Consider the following 13,046-nt stretch of genomic DNA (forward strand, 5'->3'; position numbering starts at 1 on the left):
TAAGCAGCACTTAGTTGCTGCTTTGCAAAAAATACAGCCTCACGTTCATTCCTCCAATGGCAAACCTTTGCTTCACTAACACCGAACCCCACTGCTTTGCTTCTGTACCTTTCTGAGTACAAAATAACCTTTCATTGTAATATCAAATCACAGTGCATTCTTTTGGAAGACATCTTACACAGCACATACATTTAACATATGTGGCATCAATAATGCGTATTACTTGACAGAAGTGATGACAATATGAAGAGCATGCTCAACGTGCACATGCACAGGTGGTGACAGCAGTGACATCACAACTGCTGCCTGGCTGACACTCACAAGATGCCAATTAGATACACTCCTATTTTGAAAAATGCATCCCAGAACTGATGCAGTGAGGTAAATACCTTCCCATGTAAGGTGCTTAGCAGAGCTTCTGGTCCATGGTAAGCCCTTACTAAATGCGAACGATCAAAAACAACAACAGGGCTTCCCTGGTGGCGCAGTAGTTGAGAATCCGCCTGCCGATGTAGGGGACATGGGTTCATGCCCTGGTCCGGGAGGATCCCACACGCCGCGGAGTGGCTAGGCCCATGAGCCATGGCCACTGGGCCTGCGCATCCGGAGCCTGTGCTCTGCAACGGGAGAGGCCACAACAGTGAGAGGCCTGCGTACCACAAAAAACAACAACAACAACAAACTCGTGGCAAATGAAGCTCCCTCTGTCCAATGTGTCTGGCTGCAAAGAGGGTTAGGGATGTTCTGATCTTCTCAGACCTGGGTAAGTGGAGACAGAGGTAATGCCACCAGTCTCCTGTGGGTGATCAGGGCTGGACCTGGAGAAGGGCAAGCTCTTGTTGCTTGGTCACCAAGGAAAGGAGGAGTGTTTAGTTAATGCTCATTTAGTGCTCGCATCAACCTTGCAAATGAGAAATTATCCCCATTTTAGAGGAGGATAAACTGAGACTTCGGTCAAGTTCTTATTATCAACCCTAGGGCTACAAAGCTAGTAGCACAGCCCTCATTTGCAAGCCCGATCTGTTCTCATAATTCTATCAGAGCATGCTCTGTAAAGAATCTGAGTCTGGGACTTCCCTGGCGGTCTAGTGGTTAAGACTTCACCTTCCAACGCAGGGGGTGCAGGTTCGATCCCTGGTCTGGGAACTAAGATTCCCACATGCCCCGTGGCCAAAAAACCAAAACATAAAACAGAGGCAATATTGTAACAAATTCAATAAAGACTAAAAATGGTCCACATCAAAAAAATCTTAAAAAAAGAATCTGAGTCCTACTATGCATCTCTCTGCTTCCTACATTGTTTCTGCCTCTGATAATCAAATGCTGTACGATGGAGAGAGCCTTCAGAATTTTTTTTTTTTAAACAACAGAGGGTTATAGCTATAAAGGGTATACACTGAGCAGATTAATGTTGTAAACAAAATTACCCCCAGAACATCAAAACCACTTAATACGCTCCATTGCTTTGGAAGCACACACTGCAGAGAACCATTATGCTGATTAACAATAATTATAATCTACTCATTAAGAAAAGTCCCTAAGGGCTTCTACAAAGGAACACTTCATGGCTGACATGGAGTTACTCTGTGTACTTGAAAATAATGAAGCTACCGTTCTTTTAAAAATTATCTAATTTAGGCTTTTCACTGATATATGTGCTTCTCTGTAAGGACTCTAAATGAAAGAGGTTCTGCTAAATTTAAATGGACGTTTTCTCTCAAAGGTCCAGAGCAGCTTCAAACTGACTGTTGACATGCCAGCTCCCTGCCGAGTAGGGCTGAGAGGACAGAGGTATTTAATCTGAAAGGTATATCCCCTGAAGTCTCTGCTTTTCTTAAACATTTTGGTTTCAAAGAACTTGTTTCTCCAAAGATTCTCGAGATTTATTGTTTGAACATTTGTGGAGAGAAGACACTAGGATTTACTTAAAGCAGCTTTAAATCCTTTAGAAACAAAGTTAATGTAAACACATAGGGGTTGAGAACTAATTATGGGTCAAGTACTCAGTGGGCTGAGTGCTTTACCTCCCATTTTAACTATAATCCTTTTAGGTACAAGAAACAGCCAGGCCAGCTCAGGGATGCCTGCACAGGAGAGCCAGAAATCTTACAGAAATCCAAGACTAGGAATCATAATTGGGCCTCACGGACACTGGAACTGAATCTAGGAAGGTCCCCAGACAGCAGGAATTTCATGACTCTTTCCACAGGCGACCTGCCTTTCTCTTTGCATCTATTAATTTGCTTTCAACTGCAAGAAACAGAAAATCTAATTCAAAGTGGCCTAAATAGTAAGGAAATTTACTGCCTCACCGAACTGGAAATCCAGATGTAGGGTGGGTTTCAGGGTTGGGTCTGAATCAGCCAACTGTGTCATCTATGATTCCGGTTCTTTCCTCTTCATTTTCCCATCCAGAAGGCCAGCTTCATCCTAAGGCTGATTCTTACTGAATATGATCATAGGGTGTTGCATGGTGAGAATATGGGCTACATGTTTCCTCACTAACATATTCTAAAGAGAAATGTTTCCCCAGAAGCCCCAGAAACCTTTATCTCATGGTATCATTGACCTGAACTAAGTCACATGATATTCCTAAACTAACCCCTTATGATGACTGGTCTTAGTTTAGTTCTAGTCACTAGCAAGGAGTATGGGACTACCATGATTGGTTTAGACTGCTCAGGGCACACCCCTAGAGTGAAGTCATATATGTGGGGGATGGAAAAAAGAAAAACTGAGAATAATTCCTAAGTTTTTGCCTCTAGTAAATGGGTAGACACTGAAGTCATTTGGGAAATCTTGGAGGAAAAACAGGTTGGAGGTGGAGGTGAGAATCAAGAGCATTGCTCTGAATATGCTAGTTCTGAAATGCCTGTTAGATCTCCAAATGAAGAGGCCACATAAACCATGGGATATATGAATTTGGTGTTCAAGGAAGGGGTCAGGGCCAGAATTATCATTTTGAGAATCATCAGCTTATACCTAGAATTTAAAACCATGGAATGGATGAAATCAACTTAAGAAAGAATATATAGAGAAAAAGAGGTGAGGATCCAAAGCCAAGGGCTGGGCACTGCAACATCTAAAGATAGAGCAGAGAAGCAGCCTGCAAGCAGGACCAAGAAGCAACAATTAAGGACTTCCCTGGTGGCGCAGAGGTTAAGAATCCACCTGCCAGTGCAAGGGACACGGCTTCGAGCCCTGGTCCGGGAAGATCCCACATGCCACAGAGCAACTAAGCCCGTGCACCACAACTACTGAGCCCGCAAGCCACAACTACTGAAGCCCGCGTGCCTAGAGCCCGTGCTCTGCAACGAGAGAAACCGCCGCAGTGAGAAACCTGCCACACTACAACAAAGAGTAGCCCCTGCTCACCGCAACTAGAGAAAGCCCACGCATAGCAACAAAGACCCAATGCAACCAAAAACAAATAAAAATTTAAAAAACAAAAAAAGAAGCAACAATTAGTAAGACAGGAAGAAAACCAAAAATACGTACTATCCTAGAAACCAAGTGTTTCTTGATATACAGAGAAATCAATTATGCCTAATGTCAGGAGGCTTCCTAAGAGAGGGACAAGAGGTGAGCACTGTATTAGCAACATGGAATCACTGGTGACTCAGACAAGGGCAGCTTCAGTGGAGTAATGGGGACAGAAATCTATCGGAGTGGGTTGAGGAAAAAAGTGGGGAAGTGAAAACATGTACAACTCTTCTGAGAAGTTTTTCTGTGAAGGTCCCAGAGAAATGAGCAGTAACTAAAGGGGGAAATGGGGCCAAAGCAGGAGTTTTTAAAGAAGAAACATCCTCGAACATATCTTTATGTTAATGGGAATGACCTAACAAGAGAAAGATGGAGGAGAGAGAAAATAATTGCAAGAGCAAAGACCTTGAGAAGTCAAAAGGAGACAGGATTCAGTGAAGAGGTGGAGGGGTTGGCCTTTTATAGTAGCAGGGCTATTTCATTCAGGAGGAAAGGCAGAGAATGGGCATAGGGGCAAGTCTCATGGTTGACATGGTAAAGGAAAGATAAGGAATCCCCACTTGATCGTTTCTATTTCTGCCATGAAGTAGGTGGCAAGGTGATCAGTGAGAAATCAAAGGAGGGGCTTTAAAGAGAAATGAAGACGTGAAACGAAGAAATGAAAACAGCAATTTCAGGGAGTGGGAAATTAGACAAGAAAAGTATATGAGGATTGCTCAGCAGTTAGAGGTGATGAAAAGATCTAAGATATGACCAAGGGAATGCATGACTAAGGTGGAGGGAAGTGTAAATTAAGCCTCAGAAAGGCTAGGAAATTGGCCCACTGGTCACACATCTAATGAGCAGAAGAGCCAGGATTCACAGTGAGGCCCGAGTAACTCTACACTCTGTGCTCTTTCTGCTCTGCCAAGTCTTCAGGTACAATCACGCAACCTGGTATAAAGAAAAAGCTACAGGTAAAGGGCTTCTACCAAGAAAGGTTCACTCAGCTCCACAAACATGTGACAGCTTTGGGACCCTGATTTCCTCATGACCTACACACAGAATCTGGGAGAATGCTTCAGTATTTCATCCATCCAGATGGCCAGTGATAGTGTTCAAGCTCTCCCTTTGGATTACCACTGACTTGTCTGGCCTATCCCTACTCCCTCCAAGCCACCTTCCAGACCGCTGAAAACTATCTTTGTGAAATTCATACTACGCCTTCCATTGCATAACACCCTAGCACCATGCACAAGGTTCCTCTTAGTGACTCAGTCCTGTTGCCCTAGGCCCCCCACACATCTTGTGCTGTAGCCATTAGATTATTCACCGTTTCACAACCGTGACAGCCCTACTGATGCTTCCATGCCATTGCACATGCTGGATCTCTCCCTGAAATGTCCTCTGCCCTGGTTCACATGACAGATTCCCATTTACCCAGTTTCAGTGTCCCTTCCCCAGTATAGCCTTCCTTCTCTGCCTCTCCTTCAGCCCCCTCCACTGTTCCCAGATATACACTAATGGGGCTTTTACCATTTTGCATTATAATTCTATTTGCCTATTTCTCTCCTCACCCTCAACATCTTGGCACAGCATCTACCTGACACACAGTAGGTGCTCAAATCTTATGTTGAATGCTGAATGAGAATTAATTTAGCTGTTCGAAGTTGAAGATTATGAAATAAGCTGAACTGGTTTTGGTGGGGCTCAGCATCTCATATCACATTTATTATGTTCCCAAGGGAAGTCAGGACCTAGACGGTAGAGGGATATAGGATCCAGCTGTCTGCATCCACGGCTCCTTTCCCAGCCTGCTCTGAAAGCTACCTTCAAAGTCAAAGGCTACTAAACAAGCTTACTACATAAATGGTGGGCACAGTATGAAGATGAAACATAAACATCCTGACAAGCCCTGTGGAGGAGGCTGAGAAAGTGACAGAAGGATGCTGACTGGTGGCTGGCAGGTGTTTGTAGGAGAGCAGTGATGGCTCAGCCATCCAGGAACAACCTGTCTGATCTCTTTAGGGACACCTGGAGCTTGCCAGCTCCCACTACCCAAATTACAGTAAGTGCTGCACAGTGTTTGTTTCTGCTGTGGCAGTGAGAACCACTCACTCTTCCACCTGCACAACGCAGATGGTGCAGATGGGAGCGTGCTTCCACACGAGGATGTGCAATTATGCCCAGTTCCTCCAGCTGTAACAATTACCAGGAGAACACCCGAGGGAAGGAAACAATCCCGGCAGATAGCTGTCTTCCACGCTAGCACACATCACTTAGTCCTCCCAAGAGCAGCTGCTGGATCTATGGCCTCTAGTCCCTTTCACAGTCCTTCCTGGAACTCATGTATTTGAAAAACATTTGGTGAGATCAGAACATAAGGCAGTCATTAAACAGGATATATTTAAGTAAGAAAATACCAAGGCTTTATTTTTCTTTTTCTTATAAAGACAGCCCTGCTATTGGCTAAGTGGAAAGATGTACACACTTCTCATGAGTAAACAAGATTTACCTGCTTCAGGCTGCATACCATAATGCCAAAGAAGTGACATGAAGGAGGCAGAGGTGTAATGCTCTCATCTTCATAGCAATAAAATGCAAAATAAAAAAAACTTAAACGGACTTAATTAATGCTGGGCATTCCCACAGGGAAAAGGTAAGAGGACTTTAAGTCGATCGGTAGTTGTACTGTGTATGACAAAAAAATTCCGTCAGGCTGAGCCACCTGGCTCTCCCCATCTGAGGTATACAGTCTGGAACCGACAAGGCTGAGAGCCAGGAGCTTCTGCTTTACAGTCCACTGAGATATGAAGGAGGCAGAGTCTTGGAAGACCGGATGACCCACTCTGGTGAGGCACCTACGTGCAGCAGTGTCGCATATGGAAGTTGACAACATACTCAGCATTAGTCCTCTGCACAGAGATAGCAAAAGGCTCGAAAGGGTGGAAGGTGAAGGCAACAAGGCGTCGCACCGTGTGGTTGATGGGACGGCCCAGTAAGCCTGCCTGAATCTCAAACTTGAGCAGACCAGAGTCCCGGGCATAGAACCTAAACAGAACAAGAGAGAAGGAGAGGATGGGACAGATACTGACCACCGTCTTGAAACCTGAACAGCAGGAAAATGTGCCAACTCGTTATTTAACCTCACTGATGACATCTCCTCTAACAGCAGCCCCAGGTTATTGGAACTGCAAAATCACCTTTGTCTGATCAGCTCATTTTACGGGCAGGGTGATAATGAACTTCCCTGTGCTGTCCTGAGTCACTGGGTCATTTCTCTTTCCCAAGATGACCCTTAGTTACAGCCTTAACTACAGCCTCCCCTTTTCCAGTAGCTACCTGCCCAAGATTGCCTAGGCCAGGACTGGAAATGAAATGTGAGCCACATACATTATTTTAAATTTTCAGGTAGCCACATTAAACAAAGTAAAAGGTGAAATTAATTTTAATAATATTTTATTTAACCCAATATTGGTATCTAAAATATTATCATTTTAACCTATAATCAATATAAAAGATACTAAAAAAAATTTTTTATTGTACTAAGCCTTTGAAATCTGATGTGTGTTGACACTTGAGCACATCTCAACTTGGACTAGTCACATATTAGTGATGTCAGTGCTCAACAGCTACATGAGGTTAGTAGCTACTATAGAACAGTGCAGGTCTAGGCCTATATTTGAGTTTTTCACTTTTAAGAATAAATTCCTTTAGAAGGTTCTTCTTTTTCACACACAAATACAAAATACTAAGTAGTTTTTACTTTTTCATCTAACACAGTAAGAATAAAGATGCTTCCATCCATCCCAATACTTAAATAAATGCCTTTTTCCCACATGCAAAATAAGTGCCCTGTGAACTTGGGAACTAGAGATGATCAGCAGCGTTGGGGCTGAACTGGGGGAAGTTCTAGAAAATAAAGAGCTCTGAAATAAAGAGCTCTATAATTTCCCTTTTGGGAAGCAAATATATACTAGACGTAAAGATATTCATACCCCTTGACTCAACAATCCCATTTCTAAGAACTTGTATCCTCAGAATTTAATTTAAATGCAGTAAATAGTGACATGAATAAAGATGCCTACTACAGCATTAGCTCTAATGTAAAAATGCAGAGAGAATAATGCTCAGTAATAGGGGAATAGTTAAATCAATTATGGTACACCTACTTGATGGAATAATATGCCACCATTAGGACTGTAACTGTGAGGACTATGTAACAATATGGAAAAATGTTTATTAAATAAAAGCAGGCTACAAAGTATTATGCCAACCATGATTACAACTGTGTGAACGTAAACATGCATACTGGCAAAGACTAGAATGGAATATACAATAAGTGTTAGAGTAATGGCATTACCTCTACAAATGACTTTTATATCCCTACATTTCTCATTTTAAATTAAAAATAAAGAATTACAAGAAAAATCTTTTAAGTCAGGGTCAATGGCATTTCCAGATTTGTTTAATCTTTTCAAATCAGAAAGACAGGGAAGTAAAAAAGGAGAGAAATGTATCTCGTGCTTCGTGACAATATCAAATGAGGCCTATTATCTGCTTTCATGTGTGAAAAACACATTCACCTTACCCACATAGTCCCCAGCACACAAAGGGCTTATAATTTAAAGTGAGCTATTTGAGCTCCTAAATCTAACTACCAGTTTACAGGACATATGGGGGAATGAGAAAGGCAGTAAATACGCCAGAGATGCAATGAGCAAAATCTAGAATGTGGTGAATACTACCGGACGAACAACCTGGTTTCTTCAACTATTTCACTGCAAAGAAAGTAAGAGGGAAGCAGAACCCATAGAATAAAAAAGACTTAAGAGGATAGCAACCAAATACAACATACACACCTTGTTTAGATCCGGACTGGAACAAACTGTAAAAAGACTATGCACAAGACAATAGGGAAATGTGAAAACTCACCAGATATCGATGATCTTAATACATTTTTGTTAATTTTCATAAGATGGAATAATGGTATTAAGGTTGTATGTTTTTAAGTCCTTACCTTTTAGAAATTCATACTGAAATATTTACAAGTGAAATGCTATGACACCTGGGATGTGATGGTCCAGGGTGGCAGCTGGGAGGGGAGAAGTGGTGGTGGAAAGAGATGAAACAACATTGACCATGAAGTGATAACTGTTGAAGCAGGGTGATGGGTACAGGGAGGTTCATTATACTCTTCTACTTTAATATGTTTAAAAATTTCCATAGGGCTTCCCTGTGGCACAGTGGTTGAGAGTCTGCCTGCCGATTCAGGGGACACGGGTTTGTGCCCCGGTCCAGGAAGATCCCACATGCCGTGGAGCGGCTGGGCCCGTGAGCCATGGCCACTGAGCCTGCACGTTCGGAGCCTGTGCTCCACAACGGGAGAGGCCACAATAGTGAGAGGCCCGCGTACCACAAAAAAAAAAAAATTTCCATAATAAAAAATTTTTTTAATTGGCTTTTGGAACCTGACTGCAATTTCTCAAAGGAAATATTACAAATGGTGATTAAGTGTTCAGAGTATGTTACACAAGCCTATTTAATACACAATGAAGCTGGATTATGAAATACTATCTACCACTATTTCTATGTGAAAAAGACCTTCCAAAATCCAGCTCAGGGCTCCAGGAACACACCTCCCTTGAAATGACCCCACTAGTGGCAGTGGTGTCAGTTCCTCTCCCTAGTACCTATTATAACACACAGAACCACCCAAGCTCCCAGCACAGACAAGCGGGTCTGTGAATTGGACATACGTGAGGAAGGCATTGCTTACAGGAGATTAGTTTCAAGGTTCTAGCAATAATACAGTGATCTGCATTCCAAAATTCTTCCAAGTGAGGAAGCATGAGTTTCTCCAAAACCTGCCTGTTTCCCAAACCGTCTCTGCTATCGTTTCTATTAGGTAACATGAGAGGATAAAATAATTTGAGCTGGATAAAATTTAAGTCTCAATTATAAACACTATTAAGAAATGGTATTAGATTATTAAATTGAAAAGTATGGTTTCCTTCTCTGGATACCCTGAAAAGGGAACAACACTTATCTGAATTTGATGTTTTGATGAGAAGCAAAGAGCAGAACTAATTAATTTATGAGATTAGTGCCTGAATGATCAAAGTACCCACCACATTATAGAAATAGCCTACCCTCTGAATTCAACCCATGAGTACAAGTGGACAGAGTCACAGTGAAATGATGTTTAAGAAGTAGAGAAAGAGAAAGCAGACCACCTCCTCAGGCAGTGAGCAGCTGAAGCAGGGATGGTGTACCTGATAGGGTGATCTCCACAAGTCTTGGGCCGCTCCATGACTGACACCCACTTGTCATCATAGCTGAAGAGAGACAAATCAAGGTAGGGGCTACCACTGTAAGACTGGGCGCTGATGGGGAGCTGACCCAGCAGCCGGCGTACTGCCTCCGTGTGCCCTCCATACTTGGCATTTACAATAGTGTCTTTAAACCTAAAATAAAGCACCAGTGAGGAAGGCTATGTTAGTGGCACACAAACTGCACTGGGTTTTAAATTGACAAACATATGTCTAAAAACAACTCATTCTGAAAACAAAATCTAGATATTGAATTCTGACACATCACAAATCTGCCTAGCTACAAATATTCTCAAAAAGCAAAAATAGAATGAGAAATTGGGAACATTAAGTTACTTTAGAAAAGTTAGCAAATATTCTACAAAAGTTAACAACAGTATGACTAATCTATGACAAATATTTCTACTCAAACTTATTTCCTCCAAATAGCAGCCTTAGACTACATTAAAAATGAGTTACACAGAGCAGAAAATCCTGAACAGACACAGCCTCTGACTCTTCTTGGGATCAGTTATAAGCCAACTTACATCAAACCTTTTGACAAATTACTCATTCTTTGTTTAAATAAAGTTTGGGAGCTTGCTACTTATACTTCTGCCAAAACTCCAGTATCTAGAAGAACAGTAACATGGATACAGAATCACCTATCTGACTTATCATTAATAATAACAATAGAGCAGTTATTTCTCACAATTATAATGAATACTAAATTTAATACCCTTTGACCAAGTATTTCTATTCTTCTGGAAATTTGCCCTAAGGAAGAAAAATCCCTGTGCACGTTCAATATAGCACTGTTTATGACAATGAAAAATTGAGAGAAAAATTAAAAACCTAATAATAGAAAACCATAATTTTCAAAAATTATATGGTAAAAGAGGAACTGTTTATCATAATGGTAAGTAAAAGAAGTAGGCTACAATCTGTATATATAGTATGATCAAAAACACACACAGGGGCTTCCCTGGTGGCGCAGTGGTTGAGAGTCCGACTGCCGATGCAAGGGATACGGGTTCATGCCCCGGTCCAGGAAGATCCCACATGCCGCAGAGTGGTTAGGCCCGTGAGCCATGGCCGCTGAGCCTGCGCGTCCGGAGCCTGTGCTCCGCAACGGGAGAGGCCACAACAGTGAGAGGCCCGTATGCCGCAAAAAACAAAAAACAAAAAAAACCACACACACAAATTTATGCCTTAAAAAAAAAAACTGGTGGAAATACATCAAAATGGTAATAGTTGTGTTTGTGTAATGACATTTTAGATTTTTTTTAACCTTCTTTTTCACTTTCCTATAGTTCCTTAGAAAATATGTCAACTGTTTATCAGCTTGATTTTTCTTTTATTCTCTATATTGAAGCATATCATATAGTATAACAATCAAGGGGAAAATAATTTTTTTAGTCCAGGGGAGAATATACGATATAACATCTCATCCCTGAAACTAATGGAATAAAAAACTTGAATGTTCAGGACTTCCTTGGTGGTGCAGGAATCCGCCTGCCAATTCAGGGGACACGGTTTCGAGCCCTGGTCTGGGAAGATCCCGCATGCTGCAGAGCAACTAAGCCTATGCGCCACAACTACCGAGCCTGTGCTCTAGAGCCCACGAGCCACAACTACTGAACCCACATGCCACAACTACTGAAGCCCGCGTGCCTAGAGCCCGTGCTCCGCAACAAGAGAAGCCACTGCAATGAGAAGCCCATGCACTGCAACGAAGAGTAGCCCCTGATCGCCGCAACTAGAGAAAGCCCACGCGCAGCAACAAAGACCCAATGCAGCAAACGATAAATAAATAAATAAACAAACAAACTTGAATGTTCGTAACTTTGATGAGACCATAAAGATTGATTAGATGGGTTTTGATTTGTTTTCACTGCTAGCCTGCAGTGCTAGATGGACATTAACACTTCTCAGTTCCCCCAAAAGAAAGCCTAGTGTTAACACTGCTCTTCCATTATTTCTCTTGACAGTAATTTTCACAGCCTCAGTGTAAATCATAAAATTAAACCCTGGGCCACACAAAACTTATTTCTTTCCCTTTCATTTGAGCTGGGGATACGGGGCTGGGCTCTTTGGTTTCCAGCCCTTTGTCAGTGAAGATCTAGTACTCCAATACTGCCTGACTCACTGGCTTCAAAAGTTGGATTCGAATGATGGGGCTGGCCCACAGCTTCATGATAACCACAAATCAAAGCCTCCGTGACAATCCACGGGCTGAAGCAGCTCCTATTCCCCGGGAACACCCACCACCTCTACTCTCCAGGCTCCCCAACAACTAAAAGATGAAGCAGTGGGCTTCCCTGGTGGCACAGTGGTTGAGAGTCCGCCTGCCGATGCAGGGGACACGGGTTCTTGCCCCGGTCCGGGAAGATCCCACATGCCGCGGAGTGGCTGGGCCCATGAGCCATGGCTGCTGAGCCTGTGCGTCTGGAGCCTGTGCTCCACAATGGGAGAGGCCACAACAGTGAGAGGCCCGCGTACCGCAAAAAAAAAAAAAGATGAACCAGTCATCCCTCTGATGTCTTCACCTGATTAACTCCTAGCTCACTGTCACTGTCCAACTACGCCTCTCTTAATTCACGATTTCAAAATTCTCACAGATGATCCTTCCAACACCACGGCTTCCTAGGTCCTGGACTTCCTTTCTGCCTCAGCCACTCGTTCCAATGGTCATATCCTCAATCTCACTCTTACCAATGACTGCACCCCCCGTAACAGGGTGCAGCACCACAGACTCCAACTATCTTCTCTCCTACTTTTCCAGCTAACTCCCTCTACTCATCCCAGCTTCAACATCCTTCAGACCCAATGGGACCTAAATTCCATTGACTCTACCAACTTTTTGCCATCCTACGCCTTCATCATGACCTCTTTTCCTTCCTTAGCCAGCTTAAATTTCACAATCATTAAAATCACAAAATTTATATCCATAAACTCACATGGGCCCTTAATGCTGCAGGACACTCATGCTGCATTCCCACAGTCCAGCGAGTCTCCTACTCTCTTAGAAGACTATTTCATCCCCCTCCTCCATGTTCATCCTCACGTAATGGCACTGCCTTCTTTGTAACTGACAAGTAGAAGAAATGAGAAGAAAACTTTTTAAAGCTCCCATTAGCACATCTGTACCTATTTAACTGTATGTGCTGCCCTAGAAGGCTAATCCATCCACTTGGGCACTAGGTTCTATCCTCTGACCTCATATACTTAACCAATTCTGCCCCCACCCCAACTTTTCCTAACCCATCAGTT

The 13,046-nt window shown here is 42.8% G+C and overlaps 1 protein-coding gene across 7 annotated transcripts in view; it reads right to left on the reverse strand.

Annotated features, from left to right (window-relative positions):
* DET1 (DET1 partner of COP1 E3 ubiquitin ligase) overlaps nt 1-13,046 on the reverse strand; it is a 60,882-nt gene that overhangs the window by 30,049 nt on the left and 17,787 nt on the right. For 2 of the 7 annotated variants that reach the window (XM_060156231.1, XM_060156203.1), the window contains 2 exons: nt 9,738-9,929; nt 5,884-6,513 (listed from right to left, as the gene is read on the reverse strand). In XM_060156231.1, coding sequence (XP_060012214.1) covers nt 6,324-6,513; nt 9,738-9,929 — 382 coding nt within the window. In that variant the 3' untranslated portion in view covers nt 5,884-6,323. Of the gene's footprint in view, nt 1-5,883; nt 6,514-8,324; nt 8,362-9,737; nt 9,930-12,731; nt 12,865-13,046 lie in introns of those variants that run through there. The other 5 variants (XM_060156212.1, XM_060156219.1, XM_060156208.1 and 2 more) reach the window with 4 other exon arrangements.

This window comes from Lagenorhynchus albirostris, chromosome 1 (assembly GCF_949774975.1).
Source record: "Lagenorhynchus albirostris chromosome 1, mLagAlb1.1, whole genome shotgun sequence".
NCBI classification, from domain to species: Eukaryota; Metazoa; Chordata; class Mammalia; order Artiodactyla; family Delphinidae; genus Lagenorhynchus; species Lagenorhynchus albirostris.